General features: G+C 42.3%; 1 protein-coding gene across 3 annotated transcripts in view; it reads right to left on the bottom strand.

Annotated features, from left to right (window-relative positions):
* KCNIP1 (potassium voltage-gated channel interacting protein 1) overlaps positions 1–27,635 on the bottom strand; it is a 135,319-nt gene that overhangs the window by 15,378 nt on the left and 92,306 nt on the right. For all 3 annotated transcript variants that reach the window (XM_019487130.2, XM_019487132.2, XM_006269700.4), the window contains 2 exons: positions 18,674–18,798; positions 3,619–3,688 (listed from right to left, as the gene is read on the bottom strand). In XM_019487130.2, the coding sequence (XP_019342675.1) occupies positions 3,619–3,688; positions 18,674–18,798 (195 nt within the window). The remainder of the gene's footprint in view (positions 1–3,618; positions 3,689–18,673; positions 18,799–27,635) is intronic.

Raw genomic sequence — 27,635 nt, forward strand, 5'->3', positions numbered from 1 at the left:
ATTTGATTCAGCTGAATCCAAATCTGAAGATATTTGGCACTGAATCTTATTCAGCCATAGACTATATGGGCAGGCAGTGCTGGGGGGAGCAGCTGGGGGAACAGCCGGAGAAGCCCTGGCTTGAGCTAGTAGCCCCAGAAGCTGCAGCTCATCCAGCTGCTCCTCCTGCTGCCCCCAACTGGGATGAGGGAGGCAGTGCTGGCAGCCCTGGGAGAAGCTGCAGGGGCTGGGGGGAATGACTGGGGAGCTGGGGGATTGAACTGGGAACTGAACCAGGAACTGGGGAATTGAACCGGGAGCTGGGGGGAAGACCCTGTTTGTTCCCCAAGCCCCTGGTCATTCCCCCCAGCTCCCCAATCATTCCCCCCAACCCCGAGGCATCTCCTGGGGCTGTGAGCTCAAGGTGAGACTTCTCCGGCTGCTCCCCCGGCTGCCCTCCCCCCCCCACTGGGGCAAGGCAGGCAGTGTTGGCAGCCCCGGGAGAAGCTGTGCGGGCTGGGGGGAATGATTAGGGAGCTGGGGATTGAACTGGGAGCAAGCCCCTGTTCGTTCCCCCAGCTCCCAGTCATTCCCCCCAGCTCCTGGTTCAATTCCCTAGTTGTATCCCTTAGCTCCCCAATCATTCCTCCCAGCCCCATGCCTTGTCCCAGGGCTGCCAGTACTGCCTGCCTCACCCCAGCTGGCCGGGGGAGCAGCCAGACAAGCCACAGCTTGAGCTGGCAGCCCTGGGAGAAGCCACGGGGGCTGGGGGTAATGATTGGGAGCTGGGGAATCAAACTGGGAACTGGGGAATCAAACTGGGAGCTGGGGGGAAGCCCCTGTTCATTTCTCCAGCCCCCAATCATTCCCCCCAGCTTCTGGTTCAATTCCCCAGATCCCAGTTTGATCCTCCAACTCCCAATTGTTCTCCGAGCTCCCTGATCATTCCCCACAGCTCCCAGATAATTCCTGCAGCCCCTGTGGCTTTTGCTGGGGCTGCCAGCACTGCCTGCCTTGCCCAGGCAGGGAGGCAGCTAGAGGAGTAGCTGAAGAAGCCATGGCTTCTTCTGGGGCTGCTGGCTCAAGCCGGTCCATCTGCTCCCCCAGATGCTCTTGCCAGCACTGCCCAATGCCTGCCTGTACAATCTAGGGCTGAATCTCTTGAATTGATTCAGAGGCTCCTGATTTGATTCAGATAAATTAATGGGTCTCCTGATTTGATTTGGATTTGGAGATTTGGCCGCTGAATCAGGCCAAATCTCCTCTGAATTGGATCAGCTACCAAAGCATTGTATAGACCTACATACAGCATAACTCTATGCTCTCCCCTTCATGCACCTTAGCTCCCAACATAGGACGGAGCACAATCTTGGTCTGCTAAGAGGTCTCAGGCCTCCATGCTGGCACTCACTTTAACTGCTGGCAGTTCATCTTCATTGCTGCACTACACTTTACATGCTCTTGTATGCTTTCAAGTGCTAAAATCAGTGTAAGTGCTGCTGCTGGCTCCTTTAAACTGTCTGTATTCCCCACCCACCCTGAGCAGCAACCCTGAGACCAGGATAGGGAACTTACATGAGAGAGAAGGAAGACTGCGCTGCGGTGCTGAGGAAGCAGCACAAAGCCACAAGCACTTTCTCAGGTTCTGGGAAGAGACTCCGGGACTGTGCGTTGCCCTTTGTGTACTGTGTTTATGGACTATTTGTATGAAGTGAGAACATTGAACCTGCTACACTAAGATCTTTGCCTTAATATATTGAGCATTTAGGCAAAACTTAATTCCTTGTGATATACAGGAAGTCAGATTACATGACCCCATGGTTCCTTCTTGGCTTGAACATTATTAAACTATGAAAAATATGTTACACTGCTAAAGGGGCCCTCGATATTACTTGCATGGGTAAAACAGTCTGGAGTCCAAAAAATAATTTGACTACTGCATCTTCAAGTTAAGACTGCAGAAATAAGCCACTGTTATACAAAGAAAATATAAGTAATGCACCCTTGGAAAAAGGCCTTGTTATACCATCTGAAGCAAAAAGGTTTTGTTTCTGTGTCATATAAAATATATCAAGAAATACTAAACCTCCAGTAAGGCTTGATAGATGGTAGAACAGCAGAGCTGATGACTTGTAAAGGATAAAAGCTTTTAGTAATATGCATTGAATGGCCTGGTATAATAAAATTGCACAAATGAAAAATTGTAATTCATGGACATTTTATTACATCCAGTATGTATAATTTCATGTGTAAAGAGAGTCATAAATTGAGAGAAATATGGCAAATCTAAAATAGCATGCTTTATGGGATTGTGGGATTTTACAAACATTTTGGAAAGCAAGTGAGGAAAAAAAATAGGTACAATATCAAAACACAAGTTTAATCACACTGCTAAATCATGGTTTATTACAAAGATATCATTGCTAGCCCAGGTATCTCTGACAGGGAGCCACTGTCAAGGGAATGGATCACTGAATAGGACAGAAGGCCTTCAACATGTTTCAAAGAGCCATCTGCAAGACATCATTATGATAAACTTGCAATGTAACTGAATACGTGGATGAGCTCTTCAGTGACTATCATGCACCTACCATGTAACTATGCAATGATATATCACTACTAAATTCAAGTATTTTGTAACTCTGAAAACCTAGTGAACATATAGACATTATACCCATATATCTTAACCTACATAATACATACATAGACCTCATTTTGTGTCTTCACATTCAAACCTTCTCAAATGCACACACTTATATACACATTCTGTATAAGGTATGGAATTTAAAATTTGACTTTCACACTTGAAAGAATATTTGCATCAAAACATTCCAAGCTAGAATGTATGAGTAGAACCCTGAGATTCCTGAGAAGGCTAAGGAAGCATTACATTACATTTGTTGTTAAAAAGGTAATACATATTCTTGTCATATCTATGATATATAGTGAAGTTGTCTCATAGTTTTCTGAAAAACAGGGAAATGGTTACTTCATCTAGATTGGTCAAACTTCACTGCACTACAGACTTTGGGAAGGCTGTAACAGCGGTCTCTAATATTATTTGTATTACACCACTACCTAGGCCCAAACCTAGGATTGGGACCCAGCAGGCTACACAGTATACAAACAATAGTAAGAGACCAGAGGCATAACAGGACAGTTTTGCTCCAGTTGCTTCACCATCAGTTACAGTACTGTATGAGACAGTCCCTGCTCAAAAAGAGTTCAAATTTTGCACAGAAAAAAAAGAAACAAAAGTGGGAGGGGAAGTAGAGGCACAAAGAGTGTGAGAGGTGCTCAAGCCAACCCAGAAGGTCAGTAATATAGCAGGGAGGCCTCTCCTTTCCAGTACAATGCTTTACCCATTCTACTATATTTCATTTAAAGAAAGGCGATTGATCATTGCTGGCGAACTTTAATGCAGATCAATTTATATTCCTATGCAATGACTATTTGGGGAGGAGGGGTATATATATTTTCTCCCTTTTAATAGTTTTTTTCCTCAATAATCCTGTAAAACTGAAAAATCAATTTGTGCATATAGCAGGCACTATCTGAAGTAGTTTTGCAAGCAGCTGGCAAGAGTGAATTTTAAGATATGCTTCAATAAGTATGACAGATGCAACATATTCTACTCACCTCCATGCGGAAAAAACTGTGCATAGATCTGTTTGAATGTCTCTTCATTAACAATCCCACTAGGACATTCCTGTTGGAAAACCAAAAAACCCTGTTAAGGTTCATTTGTAAAACAGTACATGCCCAAAGAGAGCAATTATAGAATTTAATTCCTGTTCCTGCAGCATGCTGTATGTACACGTTTTGCAGCTGAAGAAAATAAAAGATTAAGACTAGAATTCTTTAGTATTTCATAAATCTAGCTTACTACTTTTTCCCAAATGTAACACAGTTTAATCGTTATTTTGCATATGGAAAGATGACATGTCTTTTGTTACTGAAGGCCTTTATTTAATAATTATAAATCATCTTAATATTAAGTAATACTTCACAATACCTCAAAACTTCAATGTTCTACAGATACAGTAATTCATTAGTCACTGATGGAACACTGGATTGGAAAGTGATGTCAGCCACTCAACAGACGGACAACAAGTACTATTAAACACTTTTAAATAGCATGCATGTTTGGTCTGAGGAGGTTGAGTAAAAAAAAATGTTAAGACATGAAAAAGTCTCCAGTTTTTGGTGTGATATAATTACAAATTATTTGTTGTGTTTTTGTTTCAGTAGACCAACTGTAACATTGGTTATTCATTTGGTCCTACTGACAATAGCTCAGTGGAAAGACTCCCAATGGGTATACTCTGTGTTGGGCGGTGCTCTCAGGGTCTGTATGAATACAAACATTCTTATCAAATCCTTGTATGAACACTCTCATTCAAAATTAAAATATTCTAACTCAGTTTGGCTTGATTTACTTTGGAAGTGAATTAAAAAAACAAATGTAAAGTTACTTTAATTCTGTAGGAGAGTGTCTACATAGGGGTTTAATGCAGTTTAATTAATCCACTTTAAATGTACATTTTAGATAACTGGATTTATTTTTCTGTGCCTCTGCGTAGATAAGTCCATAGCTTCTTCTGTTGACCTCATTCCACTATGCATAAATATTTAAATATTCATTGAAGCAAGGGCTGGCACTTGGGTATCCTGCCTCCCAGGTTACCTTGATTACCAGGGCAGACTCATTCTTTGTCTCTGGCTCAAAGAGGAGCAACTGTAATTGAAGAGACTAAGGGCGCTTACACAAGTTACATTTTTTGTGCAATCTGGCTCCTGAAAGTGCTCTACAGGCATGGTATAGCACATGTTCATGGCTCAGAGTGCTTTTATAATGGCTGATCAAGTGAAAAATTTACCCTTAAATCAGCTATTAGCTGAATGTGCTCTAAAGCAGAGCACCTTAGGGAATTTCTGTCCAGGGACCCTTCAGGGCTTAAGTGGGGGTGATTCTGCTTGTATCCCATGCACTGGGGAGCTCTAGCTCGGCACCACCCAACCCCACCTCACCCCACCACCAGGGCTGTCACAGACAAGAGAAAGTCTCCTCCCTGTTCAGCGGCGGAGGCAGGGGGAGGGGGTAGGGATGGGGATAGGGGAAGCTGGCCTGGGCCAATGAGGCAAGGGGGCTTTGTTCCCCACCTCCTCTGCCCCCAGCTCTTGCCACAGCAAAGCCCATCTGGCAGCTGCTTGCTGCCACTGTCAAGATGCTCGGGTGGGGGAAAGGAGGTCCTCCCTGCCTCTTAGGGATTGAGGGGAGCTAGGCTCAGCCCATGAGGTGGGGGGCACTTGCTTCCCACACCTCCTGCCCAAGACTCTTGACAGATGCAGCACACAGCTGCCAGAGGGACTGGGGAGAGGGTTAATTTGGCAGGCTCCTGGAAGGTTGCTGGAGTACCCCCATCTACTGGCTAGGGCCACTGCAGGCCGGTTCAAGCCCTCAGGTGAACATCTGTTGGGTTCAGTGGCGCTTTAACTCATGGCAGCACACCCCAACAGGTTGCCTAAATGCCTGTGGGCACTCTACAAGTTACCCACCCCAGAATGCACTTTATAGCATACTGGCTAAGACATTCCCCTAGAAAGGGAGCTGTGTGGTTTCAAGTCCTCTCATACAAAGGAAAGATTTGAACCCAACTCTCATATCCTAGGTCAGTGCCAGAGCTACTAGGCAATGGGATCAGCATCTCTGTTGTGAATCCAGCTATATTTTTAGAAACTTTTCAGCACATTTAGGTGAAACTCATTATTAATTTAAACTTAAATACTAACTATATGCCAGAAAATCCCACAAAACCAAAAACCGAACCAAAAAAACCCAGCCTAACTCTAATTACAAGACCCAGTATTAGAACACAGGTGGTTTTGATTTCTGATTCTGTATTCAGACTGTGCAGCCTCTGATTTCTGTGACTGCTGCTGGCATTCTTTGGAATGGGTCATTGCGCTCCCAGAATTGAGCTAAATAAACAAATCATGATATTTCTGCAGCAGCTGGATTATAAAAAGTATACTTTCTCACACTTGTGAAACAGACTCCAGTTAGCTCTTGACTGCAGTTATTTCTTGACCACAGAGAATTAATTTGTTTGACCAATGTCTAATAAGACATGCTGTTATTCTCCTGGACTGTATCCTTAACTAGGATTTGAGTCATAAAATTATGTTGGAAAATAAATATGGTTTGCCTAGTTAAGACCAAGGGGCATGTGTGCGTGACACTTTAAGGTGGGCTAAATGCTTTTGTACTGCTTTAATGGCATTGGTGTTTGAACTCATTGGCAGTGTATTGCGCATTAATTACAGCCGCTGTAGCAAATTAGGTGGTGTAATGTGCCTTAAATGACTTAGGGTGCAGCAAACTAAAACTCCTCTGAAGAGTTTTAGTTTGCTGCCCCTACAGCCGTGGAGCGAAGCACCGGGCTCCATGCAGCTCCGCAGCTCTGCAGGGAGCCCTGCAGGCAGCCTAGCAGCAGCCTGAGAAGGCAGGCTCTGACCAAGAAAAATGGCAAATCTGATCTTTCTTTTGCCCCCCTGGAGCCCCTGCCTGCCTGATCTGTGTGGGGCCTGGTGCTTCCTTCCATGGCTGTGGTGCCTGCTGGGACTGCCTGAGCCAGGTGCCTGTGGGTGGGAGCCGCCTTGGGGCGGGGGGCTGCTGGGGAGGGAAGCACGAGCCCCCCCCCCCCCCCCAGCCCAGGGACTGCTTCACCTGCCAGCAGCTTGCCCTCCCCTCCCTGCTGACGGAGAGGCAGGTAAGTTAGCATGGTGTGCGCACGTCACAGGGGTTTAAAGGGCCCTAAATTGAAGGTATTTTTAAAAACCCATCGCTTCAGTTTAGGGCCCCCATTTCATCTACACACAACCCTGGTTACTAAAGTTGATCCAAGCTGGACAAAAGCTTTGCAAACCTGGATTGAGTTTTGAGCTCAGGTGATTTATAGGTTGTCAATTTTTTGTTGCCCTGAAAAAGAAAATGCATGTTTAAAAAATGAAAAGTTTCTAGCATTTTAGTTTGTCGAGACAATTTTCACTCTTAACTCATTCTCTCTTTAGTCAGTGCAATGCTCTTCTCCCTCCCCTGCACAAAGACAAAATAAACTCCTTTCATCTTAATGGATCATGAACTTCAAAGCCTGTTTCTGGCCATAATCACTTGGTTTTTAAAAAAAAGTAGTTTATTTAAAAATAAAAGCACAAGCATCCAGCTTGTGACCCATTAAAATGCTCTGGAATTCAACTATAAAGCTCTTTATGCTGCTATCTAACAATATAGTTAACGGTGCTTTGCACTGTGAAGTGAAATGTATTGTATATTTAAGCAGTTTAGTTACCATTTATCTGCTCTAGGAGTCTTTGCTGTTTTGTGTCTGTGTGTAAGGATCCCAAATTCCAAACATTTAAACTATTTTCTGTTCCATTTTCCTACCACAGTTTTTCTGGCTAAACCAATTCTGAATTATTCCTTCTGAAAATATGGGATAACAATTCCCTCTGGGGATGACTATATTCTGCAAGGCACAGCACAACATTTTGAGGCAGAAAAACCAAAGCCATGTTTCAGCAACCTAGGACTGGAAGAAGCCTCCATTGGGCTCATCAAGGTCCAGTCCACTGATATTGCAGCAACTGTGCCATATAGAATCATAGAAAATTAGGGTGGGAAGGGACCTCAGGAGGTCATCTAGCCCACCCCTGCTCAAAGCAGAACTATCACCGACTAGATCAGTCCAGCCAGGGCTTTGTTGAACCGGGCCTCAAGGATGGAAATGCCACCACCTCTCTGGGTAAACCATTCCAGTGCTTCACCACCTTCCGTCCATGGGTACTGTTCAGACTATGATCTCTAAACTTTACTTTCCAAAAAGAAAGTGTGTTAAAGCCCTCCTTCAGTGCTTGAAGGAAAAGGCAATGCTGTGCTTTTATTTAATTTTCTATTGCTGAGGAAAGCTAAACTAGCTGTCATATCTGGAAAGGTTACCACTCAAAGGATATACATATCTGTGCTGCAAATCTGAGGTGTTACTTCATGGATTTTAGTTGAGTCTAGTCACTCAGATGCCTATTCATGGTCCTATGCATGGTTGTAAAGACTGTGCTGAAACCTGTGTTGCCTCTGTTGCACTAGGTTGATGAAAATGTGCTTTAGTATGTCTACCAAAGCTGTAAACACATCTGATTGCAGAATAGAGGCACTCAAGGACAGACAGATTTTTTTCCTGGTAGTCTTATGTAAGGTGGAAACAGACACTGTCTGATGTCTCATTTGTGCTTATTTGTACCATATATGGTAGCACAAATACTAAGCAAATAGACATCACACCTGTTGTGCCACATGAAAAGAAAATCAATGGTGCAACAAAAGCTAATAATAGACTGAGGCTTTATTGCAGCAGACTTGCCACCCTGGGTAGGTACTCTGGAGGCTTGAGGGGCCTGAAGCCCTCAGAGCACTTGCCCACTTTCCCCTGGTTACAGGGGCATCCTAGGGAATCTCAGGGTACTTCCTCAAAAGTAGGGAAAGTGGGGAGATTACAACAAGGGGCGATACGTTTCACCCAATGAAACGGATCAGTTGTGCCACGACACAACTGATCCGCTTCATTTGGCAACATCTATTTCTAGACAAGGGTGACTTACAGATGTAACCCCTCTCCACCTCCCCAAAACTCCCCCCCCAAACAACACAACACAACACAACACTTTAGGCTCAGTGTGCCCTCATGTCAAGCCCAGTGCGTGCCCAGAAGTAGCATCGCGTTAGTTGGACCTGACTCATCCAATGTCTATATAGATTGGTCGCTTCAGTTGGGCTGTTTTGGTGCTTTTAGCTAATGGCTGATTGAATCAGGTTTAGATAAAAGTGACAAAATCTCTGCTGAACTGCGTGATCCATACAGATGCTGTGGAGCTAGGTTGAACTAACGTGCTGCCTCTTCCGGTAAAGTGCTAGGTTTTTTTTTTCCCCACATCTGTCAGCAGTCATACTGTCTAATTACTCTTGGGTAATATCTGAGGCCTGGGATCAAGTGATTTTGAAATGGAACCACAAAGAGCTGAGACGCACATACAAGCCCAGGATTAATATATCTCAAGAGTGTTTTTTAGATATCTATAAAGAACAAACAGTACTTTGACATAGCAGCCTACTCTATAAAAGTATACACATTTGCTGATATTACATGCTGACAAAGTGCCTGTGTAAACCAAAGAAAAAGGGGACACCTGAACAAGTGGACCGAATCAATTAGATCAAATTATTTTGCTAGGGGTAAGACAGGGGCACCGAATGTACCAAAAAAGGGGCCTAGAACAAAGATAATTATCTTCTGAAATTAGGGCACAATTTCTGAGTTTCTCTTGTTTTCTCTTTCTTACCCAAAAGAAATCTTTGGCCAGTTTCTGAATGTAAGGATATAAGTAGTTTGGACAGGTTTCAATTAAACCAATACAGAAACAAAATGGCTTTGACAGACCCTGAAATCATTCTTTAGTTATGTCTGCTTGGCTTGACAGTTGTCTTCCTACTAATTCACCTCAAGTGTCACAAAATTCACACTCAAACTCAGCATTGTCGTCTCATCCTCTGAAGTGGTAAGTGATGCCAATCCTTTCCAATAGAAATGCTCAGCACCTTGAAGATTGAAGCCTCTAGTAAAAGAAGAAATCTCCCTGCCTCTTGTATTTTCCTTTCTGTAGAAATAATTGTTCAGCTTCTAAACACACCTACTATAGAGCAAATTTCCTGGTTAGACCAGCATCTTCTAAATAATAAGAAAGTTATTTTTTTTGTTTTGTTTTACAAAACAGCCACTTGGGAGTCTCCTTTAAAAAGAAATGGCTGCTGTTTGTGGCTCCTTTTCCTACTGTTGTGCTATTTTAATATTTTTTAAGCCATTTGGTATAATTTAAATATGTTGCTCTAGCACAGGATGCCTATACATGAGCAGACTTGATTAATTGAGTCTGCTGGAGCATGTTAATTACTGTTTCATGTATCAGTGTCCCCATTCCTCAAAATGGAGGTGGGGGTGCTCATTCGATGAGCTTTAGATAAATAGCTCCCACCACCATTTTGCAGCTCAGGAATGCTGATACACAAGATACTCCAGGTGCTTTAATTAGAGCATCTCTTTGAGAACTAGTTTAATTAGAGTGCCCCCCGCCCTTCCCAGAATGTGTATAAATGCCCCAAATGTCTGTCTTCCTCACCACGTTCTCTTCTGTATTTGTAAAGATAGTGTGGCTTCAAGCCTATTATCAAATGCCTGAAGATAGGAAAAACTCAGGTCCAGGTTTCAGAATCAGTCTTGCTCTAGTAATTCAACAGAGAAGTTTTCCTGTGAGCAATTCAGTCAAGGTAAAGATGTTCAAACATGGTATTTAAAATTGCACTTGCGACTTTATACACACATCTTTGGCACATTCCAGTCCCACCACCAAAACATTTTGTACACACATAGAAGCACTTGTTCACACATACCTTGATTTACTCATTTAATCAGTCTGCTCTGTTCCTGTCCCAATCACTGGCTCTCTAGTGGCAATATAGACTGGAGGGGCTTGCTGCTTAGATCATCCCCTTACTGCCCAGATTGGCCCATATCACCCTGTGTCACTGGGATCACTCCTTTGTTGCCAAGGTTGGCTTGTGCTACCCTGCACCACTAGGATTGCTGCCACCTCTTTGCTGCCCATGCTGCTTGGATTGTTGGACCACTGCTTGTAGGGCCACAGGGGGGCTGATCTGAGGAGCATGGGTTGATCCAAAAAGTGCAGGGTGGTGGGGGGCTCCTACCTTTCTCCTTGACTGCACTCCTTCTCCCCTTTCACCTCCCCTTTCCCCCCTTCTCCTCCCATTCCCCATTTCCCCTCTCCTGCAGCTGCCCCCAGCTGTCAGTCTAGGGCAGGGGTAGGCAATTATTTGGGCCCTTGGGTCACATAGGGAGTTTTGGGGAGCTATTGCAGGCTGGATCAGCATCCCCACAGCAACAGCTCATCAAACCTCCCTATGTGGGATGTGGCTGTGGGTGGGTGGGGAGCTGGTGTGGGCAGGAAGCAGCTTCAGCAGGGACACTACCAGTATTCCCTCTGTGTCACTCTTCTACTGTGAGAAGGATCTGGAGCTGCTGCTCAAATTCGGCAGCAGCCTGGGTACAGAGGTGGTGGTGGTGGCAGCTGAGCAGAAACTGCTGTTGGGAGTGGGGAAAAAAGTGGGACCTGGTGGTGGGTGCGGCTGCCTCCCCCTCACTACTATACAGCCCTTTTCATGCTGCCACCCAGAGTCCATGCTGGAGCTGCCCCATGGCTCCTCCCCACTGCCACCACTGCTCTACCAGGCATGGGAACCCGAGGTACTCTGGATGGGGCACTAGTGGTGGTGGTGGCAGGAAGAAGCTACAGGGCAGCCCTGGCACAGGCTTCTCACAGATGGCAGCAGCGAGAAGATCCTGGCAGTAGTGAGGGGAGGCGGTTGTACCCACTACCTGGTCCCGCTTTCTTCCCAGGCCCAGCAGCTTCTGTCCAGCCACCACCACTGCCACTCATCATGACTGAGGTGGGCAGGTCCAGAGCAGGCACTGTACGGACCCTGATCCCCTGTGTGGGGTGGGCTGGGGCTGTGGTTGTGTGTTAACCCTGGGGCTCAGGTCCTGCCCATGCTATTCCTAGGCAGTCTCCATGGGGCTAGGGCTGGCAGTGGCAGCAGTCAGGAGTTGCCGTGGCCAGGGCTCCCAGGAAATGGAGTCCAGATGTGCAGTTACTCCAGCTCTGCTGTATGCCTGAGCACAGTGGGATGCACCATGGGCCAGATAGCACCTGGACCAGGTGGGACTGAGGACTTGCTGCAGGATGAACAAAGTCCCTCTGTGGGCCAGATCGGTTAGGGCACAAGGTTCTAGGAGGTTAGCTAGTCCACGTAGGGAGGGCTGGGAGCAATGCCTCCTGGGATATTGGATGACCACAAATTGCTGTTATTAGCTTTATGGAGCAGACTGATGTTACTGCAGCATGAGCCACCTAATGCCAGTTGAAGATCACCTTTGTCTGAACAGGATTAACTCTGAGATACTCAGAGGGTACTTAGCTCATCTTTTACTGTCTTAGCATATGGACACACCTGTCTTTAGAGCATTTAATGTGTTTGAAAGGTAATGTGTAACTAAGTTATGCTCCCTTTCTCGTTTTCAACCACACTACAATATCTTTTGCAACAATAGGCACATCTACACAAGACAGATTAATGCTCCTTAGCCTAATTTAAGGCACATAACGGGCTTGTGTCTACATGTGCATGTCCTTAATGCACATTAAAAATGGTGAAATCAGGCGAGTAGCACCTAAATTTGATACCTGCAAATGCAGATATCAAATTTAGGTGCGATTAGTTAAAGTGCATTAACACACACGTAAACATGACCCGGCACAAACTTTAGTGCTGCCTAGCCACTGGGGCACATAGCAAGGCTGCAGGGACTTGGAGCTAACTTTAGTGCTAAGTTGCTGCACGTATAGACACTTGCCACAAATTGCTTACTGCACATTAGCTTAATGCATGTTAAATTTAGTCATACTTAAATGCACATGTAGATGCACCCAATGAGTTTCAAAGGCTGAATATATTATGTAAAGATGGATTTCCTTTCACTTCATTTAAAAATGTGTCTGCTGGCCATTTCACTAAGTGACACCCTACTTTAATAGGAAGAACATTTTAGAACAATTAAAAAAATGCAGACTGATCATTTTCACTGAACTTCTCACAACTCTTCATGCTTTTATGAAGAATCTCCATTAAACTCTCCATTTTTCCATGTTGTATAATCTTAGCTTGTCCAATTAGGACAAGTAACTGACTGTAATGCTGCTTTTATAAACTTAGAAGATCAATCCAGAAAAATGCACCACTACATTGTGTGTCCTTGTTGTGTTGACTCTTCTGTAAGCTGCTCTTGCTGTAACAGCAGTTCTGGACTGTATGCATGATTAAACCTTCTGAATTTCCACATGAGTATTTTCTCTTCTGATGCTCCATCTGGAAGCTATGTGAGGCTTTGAATCCAGCCTTAAGGAGTGCTGCAGAAAGGCACTTCTGACATTGATCAACCTGTTTCAGCTTTCTGTAACTGGATTGCTTTCAGACACATATGCTGGTACCAATTCATTTGCACTTAATTGATCACAATTTTGTTTTATACATGCCAAATAGTGCTCAAGAGGCCTCATTAGTGCTACAGTTTGACTTAATATAGCTGGCTCAAAAGACATATCTCTTGTAATGCAAAGCAGATATGTCCAGTGTTCGTTTTAAATTCCACAGAAAGCAGCAAAAGTTTATCTATGCAAATATATATTTTAAGCAGTTTAAATGCACTGTCCTTTCCCAGTGCTTTGAATAAGATTTGCCTTAAAGACAATGGGAGTTAACATGCACTTCCATAGCACTGTATTCACTTTTAGATAAATATTACTATCTAAATAGGGGATCTTTCTTTATAGCAAAACAAGGTTTTGAATTAATGGGATATGGGGAAAGTGGGCATTGAGGGGGAGGTGCTTATTTTTGTCTTTTCTTTACTATATTGACACAAAATCCACAACATGCTGAGCCTAGGACATGATTAATACAGGTCATCTGCCTTTTCTTTAACATTATAGGCCAGATCCATTTGCCACTACCATTACCACTGTGACTGTGCCAACACATTGAGATCCCACACAGAAACACATCTTGAGCAGAAGTTCTGCTTTTTGTGTTTTATGCAAAATTCTCTACAGTCAATAACTGTTTTCCCAAACTGCCCTGCTCACTTCAGAATCAGTGCAGTATTTACAGTAGCCCTAGGCTTCTCAGGTTCATGTAATCAGTTCTAAAGAAAGTAAGCATCTAGTAGCATAAGACATATGAATAGAAGAAGCATGGAGCCTAGTGCCGTTCTAATGAAGGTAACCATGTTAGTATTATATACTATAATACTACTGATAAATATACCAAGCAGTATCTTAGAAATGGTTAGAGAATTTTTACCTCCCCATGCAGAACTCATTATAAGGAGCTTGTTTCAGAACTAACTTCTCTTCTAACTTCCACCAAAGTTAACTCATGAGCAATTTATATCCATTTGTACCAATGTTGCCTTTTAGTTTGTGCTTACACTGTTCTTTTTCCTTTATGCTGTATTTATAGACAACAAATATATCCCATCATCTTTTATTTTGCCGGCTAAGCAAGCCAATACCTTTCTTTTTTTTTCTTTTTTTAAGTTTGTATCTGAGGCCAAATTAGCCAAAACTAATTCCAAATTCAAGAGTCCAGAATCATAAGTGGCCCTACTACTGGCAAACATCCTCCATCCACACCAGGGGCATCAGACGTTTCCAAATCCTTTGGTGGGTATCCTACTTGCAGGCCCAAGCCTGGAGGCTTGGGGTTCAGATGCCCCCAAGTTTTGCTTGCCCTTAGCCGTAAGGCCCTTGGAGCAAGCAAGGGAGGAGCCAATATCTTTCAATTTCCTCTTGCAAAAAGGTTCTCCACTCCCCTGAATAACCTAGTATCCCTTCTTTGCTCTTGCCCCAGTTTGGCTACATCCCTTTTCAATGTAGGTGACCAGAAGAATGGATCTTACCATTCTCTTTAATGTTGGCTACAGGTTCCTTAATGGGGTGTATCAATGGTCTACCAGAGACTGCAAATTTCTGTTGTTTCTAGTCCCACTTTAGTTGAAGACCCAGAGCTTTATGTAAAGTGTTTTCAACTGTAATAACAAGGCATAACCATGTAAATTAAATAGTGGCTCCTCAGTTGATTAAGAGACTGTGATTGTACAAGCAAGATTGAGAAAAAAGACCGTATTCCCTTTAGGGTTTTGAATCTCCAGATGGCACTGTAATACCATCCCAAAAAGCAGATGGCTCAGTATTACAGAAGATACGGTAACAGCTGAATCACTGTGCCTTCTGTGTATAATTACCAATCCCATTGCAATGATGATTTATAGGCTGCAAAATTCCATGCATTCATTTTGATTTATATCTAAAATATTAAAATCTTAGCAGTAGAACAAAAACATAGCCTTAATATTGCTTTGTCCTAAAAATCCAGCATAAAGCAAGATCTTGGCAGCACTGTGATTAATTCTGAGACCTTCAATGCAGATGAACTTAGAAAATGGCTTAGGTCGCAAGTTAAATGAACTTTGGTAGTCATTATTCCTGCCCTGACTGTCCATTTATTTATACTGCAAAGCAATAACACGATTAGGATGGCACAGGGGCCAGTGTCAGATATATTGACAGAGCTGCCAATAGGAAATCTGCAATAACATGGACACATTACATTATCTTCTTCTCAGAGAGTGAGAAGCATAAAATTCAGCCAAGATCTATATAAGGGATACACACAGATTTCACACCAAGTATAAAAAAGTTTTTCAGAGTCTCTTAGTCTCTTAAATATAAACCAATTCCTGACCTGCTATGGCCAATATTGGATAAAGTGTTTTATAATATATTTAGAATGAACACAGAATATATATTTAATGGAAAAACTACACAGAAAAAAATACTGGAAAAAGGGTGGGAAAAGGAGTTTGCCTGCTGAACCCCTCAGGAAAATAAGATTTATTCATGTCTTTGGTCTAGTAAGAAGTATGTCCCTTGCTCTCTGATGCAGCTGTCTGCAAACAAGTGGGAGAGGGCCTGGTGAAGTTTGGCTACCTGTTGCCCAGATCTATGGGGTAAGGGAAATAAGAGGTGCCTTTTTAAAGGTTGCAGTAAATTGTTTCTGCACCTTTGGGAGCAAAACAGAAGAAACCATGCCTTAGATAATTATCTCTGAGATGCACTCTTCTCAGGGCTACTGCTTGGGTGAGGAGACACTTCAAGGTTGTATCTGAAGGCACAAAGATCTATGAGATCAGACTCAGTCCCATTTTGCTATTTTATGCCAGCACCCAGGCTTTGCAAATAATTTCCACAGGACATGAAGATTAAGAGACATTATTAATACAGCCAAATTCTCTGCTGAACCAAGCTGGGATGGGCAGGGTGTAAGCCACATAATCCACTGAATATACACTTTATATTACATTTTTGAAGGGTTAATTATTTTTTTCTTGAAAATTCAATAAAAGATCTAATATTATAGTTCAGCAGGCTCCACAGAAATTCACTATTAATAATATTACACTTCAAATTAAACGAGAACTCAGACATAGTAGAAAGGGGGAAAAGGTGGATGAAGATGACAACATATACTCAAAGCATATCACAAAATACAGCATTAAAATAGCATGAAAAAAGTTGAGACATTAATAAAAGTATCAGACTAATGCAGAGTAAAATTTGCTGGACTTGGTGGCTCAACTGTATGGGGCAAATTGTATGGGCACCCTGTCTACTGGTCTACTGGTGTGGTTTCCACTGACTCGGACGGCATCCTGAATCCAAGGAGTATCAGTGTTGTGACGATAAATATTTCAGAATTTCCTTGCCATGGTAAATGTAAACTTCTTGCCCTGATTCAGGAGGAAAGCAAACTGCAAAATGTGGGAGTTTCCTAAGCAAGGGAAATTCAACATACTTTGTATATGTAAATAATACACTAGCTGCTTAATGCAAAGTTCTGACCAGAGGATCTCTATGAGCTGTACCTCTGCTTCAATCCTTAGGGCAGAGACTGCCTTTTGCTGTGTGGTTATATAGTGCCTATCACAAAGGAGCCTTCATCCCACCTTGGGCTTCTTAGGTGTAATCTAACACAAATACTAACTTATCTTATGGTGCACCCACATCTTGAACACTGTGTGCAGTTATGCTCTCCATGTCTCAAAAAAGGATGTAGTAGAATGAGAAAAGGTACAGAGAAGGGGAACCACAGTGATTAGGGACATGGAGCAGTTGCCATACCAGGTGAGACTAAAAAGGCTAAGACTCTTCAGTTTGGAAAGGAGAAGGCTAAGGGGGAGTAAAATCATGAGGTCTATAAAATCATGAAGGGTATAGACCAAGTGACTAGGAAACTGCTCTTCACCAACTCCCAGAAAACCAAAACCAAGGAGTACCTGCTGAAATTAGTAAGTGACAGGTTTAAAATAAACAGGAGAAAGTACTCTTGTACACAATGCATTGTTAACTTGTGGAATTCATTGTCACAGGAGGTGGTGGAGGCAGATGGCATTGCCCAGTTCAAAAAGGGACTAGATAAATTAATGGATAAATCTACTAACGGGTATTGAACAGAATGACTGGTGATGTTTTCTTTGGTCTCTGTAAACCCACTGTAGTGGATCCAGGGAAGATATTGAATAGGGGATAGATCACTCTAGAGCTGTCTGGTTCAGTCCTATACCTCTATAGTATCCACCCTTGTCACTATTGGAGTAGGTCTATTTGTTGTGCCATGTGGTCATGAGCTTGGCCCATCATGAATTGCTATGAGCCACCCTTAATAAGGGAAGCCAATGAGGACACATCAACTTATTATGTGGGATAAAGAAAAATAAAACAGGAATAGGAGTGAATTCATACATTAATAACAAGGGGTCTGGAAGGGAACACTGAGCAGAGTACACTGGCCAGCTCCCACTGCCCCACAAATGAGTCGAGAGAGCCTGTGGACACTGACCAGTGAAACTCTGCCTGGAAACGTGAGTGGAGGAGAGACAGGAAGACAGCCCCACCATTGCCTGGGTTCTTCCCAGCCAGAACCTCCTTTCTGGTCTTACAGAAGGCCAGCTTGGCCAGAGTCAGGAGGTGGTTGGCTAGGAGGTCATAGGGCTTGGTGAGGCACAGCAGGACCTTCTGGAGGAGATGGAAGAAAGGTGCAGCCTGGTGCACGTGAAGTAGGTGTGTGCCAAGGTCTCCGGGGAAAGGGGCAGTGTTAGGTGTGTCCATGAAGTACACCAGATGCAAACCTGTGGTGACACTGGGCTAGATGGACCATTGCTCTGACTCACTATAGCTGTTCTTATTATCTTAATAGTAACAATCTAATGGCCTAGGCTCAGGTATTGTGCTTGAACATGCAATTGTTTGCTATTTGAATAGAAGAGGAAAAAATAAACTCTGCATCTGGTCCTTACATTTATCAATATCTCATTTCACCTAGGAATGAAGCGTTGGGCTCAGATATTTATGGTTTCCTGTGAGACACCTTTCAGATCATCAGAGCTATGTTTGCCCAGTGAAAACAAAACTAACATGGCAAGACTAATTATGACTAAGCCCACATTTGAATATCAATCAGTGACTGCTAGCAGCAGAGTGCCTGTGATCAACTCAAAGGGTTAAAATAAATAAATAAATAAATAATGAAAAATATCACCACATGATCTTGAATTAAAGGTACATTTGAGGAAAACACCATGTGCTTACTGACATTTGGTGAGCAAATTTGCTAAGTAAGTTATGTGCTGAGTATTTATTCAGCTCCAATTTTAAGATGATTACAGAGCTGTAAAGGTATTTATAAAGCTTTTTAAAGCATACCTTACTGTGGCAGTTAGGGATTTAGAAGTTAAAATTCTCCTGCTGCCAAATCCTAGGGCCATAAAGAAGAATCTCTGTTCATTATTACCAGTATGGCTATGCCACATGCTTGGGTAATTCTAGTCCCATGCAGCAGACAGTGGTAGTAACAAACACGCTGGCCAAATCATTGCAACACCTTAGATCTTACATTTTTAAATCCTCTGTAAAGCACTTGAAGTTCTCTCTTTGTGAAATTGGTTTGTGCTTCAAGCTGTTCCAGTCCTTCAGGCCGATGGCACACTGTTGTCATTTCTAATTCATCTTCAATTTTATCTGAAAGAAGAGACAAATATTTATTTTTGTTACCATCTTTGCTTTATTAAAATGATGGGCAGGTCAAAGAATCGGAATACTGAGATCTTGAAAATAATAAAGGGAGGAAAAAACACTAACATGGACCTGCTTTCTGCAACTGGTTTCAGTTCTTAAAAGCAAAATTAATACCTCAGAGTGCAACAATACCCTACATTTCTTACTAGAGGGAAATATTTATAATTCTGCTCCCAGGGCAATGAGTAACAACAATGAGTAGAAAGGGCAAGCAGTAGACTTGCTGTTCCAAACAGCAGTAGTGTATGCTGCATGTATAAACAACTCAACAATACTCAGGAGTAGTTCTCTGAGGATGCTAGTCAAAGAAGAGCATGCAAGCATCAGTGGGAAGTGACAGAGCAGACAGTTTTAAACATATTAGACAAAGACACTACGTTAGACTAAGTGAAAACAGAAAAGGATGCTCCTTTCTCTTTTGTATGTTAACAAAAGAGCTTGTTACAGAGACATTTGAGATCATGTTCATCTCTGCTGAAGTCCAACACAACTATATCAAGAGAGTAACTGGCCTCAAGTCTACATGGTTTTCTTAGGAGAAGTAGGGCACGCAGTGATGTGCTTATGTATATTAAATACATTATATACAGGTTTTAAGAAAATATAAGGACTTGGAAACATATATCATACTTAAATCTTTCCCCTCTTTCTTATATATTTTATAGCTTAGAAACCTTGCTTCCTTAGTATTGCTGAAAATAACTATATATGTCAATGCTTACTATTTGCCAGGAGTTATAACAACAAACCAACAAAGGCCCCAAAAAAACAACTTAGAGTCAAATGTGACTATTTGTCTTGCAGCTACCCCAAAGCCCTAGTCTGCCTGTGAACTCCCTACGGATGCAGCCCTAGCACCTGTGGTTTAAAGGAAACTGAACACTGCCTAAGTTCCTTTTCAATAAATAAAAATAATTATAAAATGTTAGAACTTCAGTGACTGCTGTCATACTTCTCAGTTAGTGTTCTGCAAAACTGTTACATCATAGTGTTAAGTTATAGTAATTAGTAGGGATCTTAGATTTTCCATGGGGGGAAAAAAATGGAAAATCTACATGTAAAAAGACAAAAATCAGCATTTATTCATGACTTACCAAAAGTGCGGCATTGTCCTGCAGTGAGCGGTATTATTTCTGCTTTCTCATTTTTGCTGTTGCTGCATTTTGCTGCTGCTTTCTCATTTTCCTGCCTTTTGGCCAATCAGCAGCATGCATTACCCCCCCCCCCCTCCCCCGGCCACTGGCCGAGGTAAAAAAACATGGCAAAAATAAAATCACCGTGGGACACTCCTGTGCTTTTGGTAGTTCATGGAAAAACACAGATTCCTCATTTTTCTGTGGTTTTCTGTGGTGAATGGAAAACTAGGATCCCTGGTACTTAGTGCTCATATGCCCAAAACTAAACTAAGGAGTTGTTTACGTATGAAGTTATTCTGGATTGAGTACATTTCTGTTCTGGAATAATAACCCAGAATAACAGTTCCTTTTTGTAATTAGCTTAATCATTTTGGATTTAAAGAAAAACAACTTTCATGTGTAGACCCTTCATAATAATCAGATACGGGTTTGGACAGAAATATTCCCCTTTCATTGAGGCAATGAATACAGCACATACCTGCACATTCTCAGATGGCACCAATCTGGGGGGAGTAGTGTATATACTGGAGGGTAGGGCTGGGATTCGGAGAGACCTCAACAAATTGGAGGACTGAACCAAAAGAAATCTCATGAGGTTCAATAAGAACAAGGCAAAGTGCTACACTTAGGACAGAACAATCCCATGCATCAGTACAGCCTGGGGACTGATTAGCTAAGCAGCATCTCTGCAGAAAAGGACCTGGGAGTTACAGTGGACAATAAAATGAATATGAGCCAGAAGTGTGCCCTTGTTGTGAAGAAGCCTAAGAGCATGCTGGGCTGCATTGGTAGGAGCATTGCCAGATTATTTTCTTCTATTCAGCACTGGTGAGGCCACATCTGGAGTACTGTGTCAAGTTTCTGGGGCCCCACTAAAGAAAGGTGTAGACAAATTGGAAAGAGTCCAGTGGAGCGAAACAAAAATGATTAGGGGGCTGGGATACATGACTTCTGAGGAGAGGCTGCGGGAACTGGGCTTAGTTAGTTCAGAGAAGACAGACTGAAGAGGGATATAATAGCTACCTTCAACTACCTGAAAGGTGGTTTCAAAGAGGATGGACTGTTCTCAAATGGTAGCAGATAATGGAGCAAGGAGAACAAGGAGCAATTGTCTCAAGTTGCAGCAAGGGAAGTTTAGGTTACGTATTAGGAAGAACTTTCTCACTAGGAGGGTAGCAAAGCACTGGAATGTGTTACTTAGACAGGTGGTGGAATCTCCATCATTAGGGGTTTTTAAGATCTGGCTAGACAAAGCTTTGAGTGGGATGATGCAGTTGGGGACAGTCCTGCTTTGAGTAGGGGGTTGGATTAGATGACCTCCTGATGTCCCTTCAAACTCTAATTTTCCATTATTCTAAATCAGCTTAATGCACATATTTTTTGTGTAAGATTCCTTGTGAATTTAGGCCAAAACCCAACCACTGGGTCATCTTCCTATGTCCACATTAGCAACATTCAGAAGTCAGATTTTGCGGGTGCCTAATTTTAAAGTAATCAAAACCTAGGACCAAATTTGCAGTCTAAGATCATGTTCAGTCCAAACCATCACCTGGACTAAGCATGGCAAGGGCAGACTGGAGGGATTCAATGCTTTTAACTACATATCACTTGGCTTTTTCACCATAATAGTGTTTATTTGACCTTTTAATGGTTGGGGTAATTCTATATATGGAACAATTAAAGGAAGCAAGCTTTGACTTGCACAAGAATACAAGCTTTATTTTTTAAAATTTGATTTCCTGTTGGAATATGAATCTTAGTCCTAGTCAACAATGAGACAGCAATAAGGAATAGACTTAAGGTATACAAGGGAATATTAGCCTCAACTTTATGAAACAGGTACAACTCTACAAGTATCTTGGCACTGGAACAAACTGCCCACTAGGGTTGTGCGAAGCTTCGGTCACTGATTCGATACAGCGGAGATTCAGCCTGATTCAGTGGCTGAATCTCTGAATCCAAATTGAATCAGGACACCCTTTAATCTCTCTGAATTGAATGAAAACCCTCCAAATTGTTTTAGAGAGATTCGATGATTCAGACATAGACACAGCTTTAAATGTTTTTTCTACATACCTCAAGGTACCAGGTGGCTCGTGAACGGTGAGATAGTGGGGTGGATGGAGCATCCCATGGGAGTGCATGGGGAGTGGTCCCCAGTGCACTCGGTGGCAGACTTCCCTCTGCCCCCACCTTGGCAACTGGTGCCTCCTGGGTCTGGGGCAGCTCTTGGAATCCCCCTGTGACCTATTGCTGAGCTGAGGAGGGGCTGGAGGGGTCTGCTGCTGAGCACGTGGGGGATCCCCTCGCACTCCTGTGGGATGATCCATCCATCCCACCATCTCAGCGTTCATGAGCCACACCTGGTACCTTGAGGAATGTAGAAAAAACATTTAAACTGTGTCTATGGCCGAATTGCTGATTCTCCGAATCAGCATTGAATCTTCAGATTTAGATTTGGCCGAATCGAATCAGGACAGTGATCTGAATCAATTAATTGAATCACTGTCCCCTGAATCAGGCCAAATCCAAATCAAATATGGCCTGCTTCACATACTCCTACTGTCTAGGTGTTTAGAAATGCTGTCAGTGGCCACATTTAAAACTGGACTTGACACTCTCCCACCAGGTAGCAATTGAATCAATCTGCCAGGATTAAAGGAGATGAACTAGAATGAGTTTAGGACACTGAGGGGAAAAAAAGCATTAACAGAGACAGTTAATGCATGTTTCTGAAAAAGTTGCACAGATTGCAAAAAGTACTTGTAAATGGGAGAATCTCAAATGTGAGATCTTGTTCTGAGACAATTCTATTCACTAGCTTTATCAATGGCAATATCATTGCAAGTAAAATCTACAGTTGAGGATGGGTCAGTTATATAAACAGACATGGCTTATTTGGTAAAGTGGTCATTTGAACAATGTGTGTTTGAAGATAGCCAGATGCAGGGTCATATATCTAAAAAAATATAAAATTTTCTGGTGCATAAGATATGCTTTCCTCCCCAGGGAAGAAGGTCTTAAAGTCCATGGAACTTTACACTCCAAGGGTGTGAGCAAGCATTTGCTGCACTGGGTTTAGGTCTAAGCGGCGTACTTTAAGGTGCCTAGACCTAGACTGGGAGCAGTGGTATGTTGTATGCAGTGGAAAATATGGCAAACCAAACATACAAGATGATGGGGACTGTGTTGGAAAGCAGCAATTCTGGAAGTGACATAGGCTTTTCTAAAGGTAGGAAAATAGTTGAGCATGAGGTTCCAGTGTGATGCTGTAGCTTAGAGGACAAATGCAATTCTTGGATGAATAGGTAAGGTGACTTCAAGCAGGTGTATGGAGGTTAATTTATTTTAACTTGAAGAGAAAGAGCAGTACTGGAATTCTGTGTCTAGTTCTGGCATCCATAATTCAAAAAGTATGTTGAAAATTTGGAAGAAGTATAGAAAGGAACTATGAGAATAATTCCAGGTCTGAAAAAGATGATAACAAAAGGACTTAAGAAGCTTCTTCTATTAATCAAAGAGAAGTTTATAAATGTGTAAGTGTTTACATGGGGAAAAAGGTTTCTGACTACAGGTGAAGCTTAATTAGTCTGAAAAGGCATAACAGGGTCCTGTACTGTATGCAATTAGACAAGAAACAAGGCAAACATTTTTAACAGTGAATCAGTCACTTGACTTAAAGACATGGAAGACCCTTTATTACTTACAACTTTATAGCAAAACATTTATTAAAGATATGCTATAGCTCACACAGAAGTCACGGGATTGATGCAAAAATGACTATGTGAAATTCTTTGACCTTTATAAACAAGTCAGACTGTATGAACTTAATGGTCCATTCTGCACTTAAAAACAATGGACTGGTGATTGGGAGGTGGAGTGCAGGATATGTAGTCAGTTGTCTTTAATTATCCTGGGGAGCTGAGGGGTGGGGTGGTAGGGGGAGAGACTACATAGAGAAGAGGTATGAGATTATTTTAAGCATTGAATTACTGTTTGGAATTTTTTTAAAATTTGTAGTTCTGTGTTTCAAATAATATGAATTGCTAAAAGCTTAAGAGGCACCAGATGATAGCTGAAATCTTAAGAGGCACAAGACTCAATTTAATCCCTCAGTTAAGGACATGGTGGGCATGTTTACGTGTGCTATTAATTCAAAGTAGGCTTACTGGGTGCATCTATATGAGATGCTAACTGCGCAGTAGCCTAATAACACTGTGGAGTAGCGCATCACAGCATGGACAGTGCTAATATGATACTGTGCAGTATTATTAGGCTACTGTGCAGTAGCATCACTAAAAAGGGGTTTGCCAGCACTACTGCACAGTAACTCTGGTTACTGCACATTTATTTAGTACTTGGCTATACAAATACTAAATTAAATACACAGTAACCACTGTGCATTAATGGACGTGTAGATGTTCCCACTGTGTAGTAAAAGTACTACACAGTAAGCCTATCCAGGAGCATGTCTACATGTGCTCCCTCTTGGGAGCAGATCTGCTTCCAATAGGAGCAGCTTAGTACAGGGATGCTTCCACCCTGTTCTGCCCCCCTACAGTAGTCAGAGGAAGCTCCAGGCTCCCCTTGGGTGCTAGCCTGGGGGCTGGCAGGGAGCACAAGGCTGTTCTCCTTGTGCATGGGGCCAGGAGAGCTCTGCCAGCTGCACCAGCAGCTGTCTCCTGGCCCCAAACACAGCGAGAAGGATCTTGATAGGCATGGGGCTGGGAGACAGCTGCTGCTGCAGAGATCTCCCACCCTGTGCACATGGGAACAAGCCCTGTGCCTATTGTTGCTTCCCTGTGCAGCCCTGGGCTGGCCAGGAACTTTCCTGATTTGAGTCAGGTTCCAGCTAGCTCTGGCCTGTGAGAAGAGTGCTCTGCACAGCTTGGGACTGGCCAGAAACTGTCCTGATCTGGAGCAGGCCCCAGCAAGGTCCAGGCTGTGCTGTGTACAGCCTGGAGCTGGCTGGAACCTTCCCCAGAAACAGGTTTTTCCCAGAGTTTTCCAGGTACAGGGTTGGGAATGAGGTGCAGGGAAGAGGATGCTTTCCCAGCCCCTTGTCCCAATCCACCAGTAGGACAGCTACGATTTTTTGTATCCAGTAGATTTATGAAATGAAATGCATAGGCTCATCTCCCAAAGGTATTTTGTAAATTCAAACTGAGGATTACAACTGAGAGATTGGGTGTATGTAGGGAAATAAGTAAGAGAAACCAAACAACAACTATGTACCAGAATGAACGCATGCTGAAAATCTATCAAGGACAAAAGTACCCAATTACCTGTGGATGCACACTTCTCACAAGACAAGCATTCTCTCTCCAATCTCTCAGTTCTAATCCTCAAAGGCAATTGACAAAACACCTTTCATAGACAAGCTTATGCACTTCACTTCATAAATCTACTGGATACAAAAAATCATGGACTAAATATGGACATTGGATTTATAGCACATTATAACCTGCCTACCATCCAGTAACTCAAAGTAATCTCTCTACATTTTACCAGCTACATTCTATCAGCAGGTCAACGTTCCCTCCCCCTCCCCCACCTACCTGTCTCTCCCATGGCTTCTGATCCTCACTGCCGCACATTTGCATTTTCACAGACCTGCATTTTGCATATTCTATTTCTATTCCACCCAGGGGAACACAACAACAGCAGGGTCTCCCTATGTCTGAAGAAGGGTGTTTGTGCTCAAAAGCTTACAAAGAACACTTTTTCCAATTATTTAGTTATTCTAATTAAAGATATCACATTTACCCAAAGAATCTTGTCTGCCTATGTCCTTAGGTCAATATGGTTACAACCAACACTCCTGCAACACCTGAATGCATTCCCTATGATCTTCACATAAACTTATCAATACAGTGCAATCAAGAAGTAATTGGCAAATCAGTTTCTCTTTAATTGCTATTCCTTGGCCACAAAGGGCACTTACACACATGCAGGGAGCCTGCTCTGATGTACTGGAAATCGACCGCATCACAGGAGACTCGATTAATCGCGTCTGCTGGAACACATAATTTGATGCACTCTGGCAGCCTCACACATCACATTTATCAGTGGCGTAGCACTTCTCCATGCTGAGAAAATGACAGCAGTATGCTTTGAAATAAAACATGTTTGATGTGCTTCAGTTCAAAGTGCCCCGCTGCCATTTTTTCGGCGCAGGGATGCATTACGCCACTGATACATGTGACACATAGATGCTTTTAATTAGCGCAGCTCACTAACTAAAAGTGCCCAGCACCGTGTTGGCAACACATGTAAAAGTGCCCCCAAAATACTGGCTCAGGTAAGTGAGAGCCCCTATGACACAAATAAAAGCAGCAACTTAAATTGTTCAAAATAATACAAAGATATTAAATTTATGAAAATCTATTTTTCATTTATTTGATGAACCTTGTAGCCTTCTTTTTATGTCTTTAGCAGTTTAAGAGTCTCAAAAGAACTGTACCTAAATTACTTGAAACACAATGGGGGAAGATGCTCAATTAGTGTAATGACACTGGAATCAGCAGAATCATTCTGATGTCTACTAGGTGACAGAAGTGCAATAAGTTTGTTCTGGTCACAAGCATGCAAATGATGGCAAGGTCAAAGCACTAAGGCAAATTACTCAGTCTATAAGAGACTATAGGTCAAAGTGTAGGAAGAAAGTTGAATTCAATGGCAGTTTCTCATTTTTTTCTGCCGGTGTGAGCTAAAGTTGCTTGGCTGATAGGCAACAGACTTCTCAATTCTCACCAGTTTAAATAAAATACAATATATACTCTTTGAACATTATTTGAAATTATACAAATCAGATGATAACAATCCCAGGGTATTAAACAATTCTAGTGATTCAATAACTGTACAACTGAATTGCCTAATTATTATTCAAAATTAATGGGAGCTGGTAGTGTACCAGAAATTCAAAACTTAAGCAAGTGCCAGTCTGCAAAAAACCCCAAACAAACAAACAAACAAACAAACAAACAAAAACAAAAAAGGAGCAGCCCTCAGGCACTTCCTTTCATTTACAAATCTAATTTTGATCCCTTGGAGAATAACAGAACAAAGATTGAAAGAACACATAAAAAAATCAATATAATTTTAGAAATCACTGGAACCACTGACTTGACTAGCCAAGGACGTTAGACAAACTAGATTGGATTCATTACTGATTCCCACCTTGTGTTGCCATTTATACATCTGCAGAAGAAGCACAAATTCTACAAAAGCAGTCTGGTAGCTTACTATATCCATTTTACAGAGGCAGAAATGACCTCAACAGGGAGTAAAGCAGGCATATTGAAACCAATTATGAGGTTGATTCATATTTTCCTTTGGAAAGAACAATACCATTTTTTAAATTAATAACTTGCGATATTGTTGTTCCACATTTGGGCAATCAGTTTTCTAAATTGACTATTCAATATTTGTGTTCTAAAATGAATTGATTAAAGGAAAAGACCTGGCAGACATTACTTGTGCAGAACTTTATTTGCAGCCTCATGTTAGTAAATATGGTCTGAACAAATAGGGATTTATTGCCCTGTTTCTTTCAATAATGCATCATCTTTATATGAATGGAAATACGAACATGAGTGTCCACATTTTTTTAATATACCCACATAAAAGAATGTTTAGTAAACT

Source organism: Alligator mississippiensis, chromosome 9, assembly GCF_030867095.1.
Source record: "Alligator mississippiensis isolate rAllMis1 chromosome 9, rAllMis1, whole genome shotgun sequence".
Lineage (NCBI taxonomy): Eukaryota > Metazoa > Chordata > Crocodylia > Alligatoridae > Alligator > Alligator mississippiensis.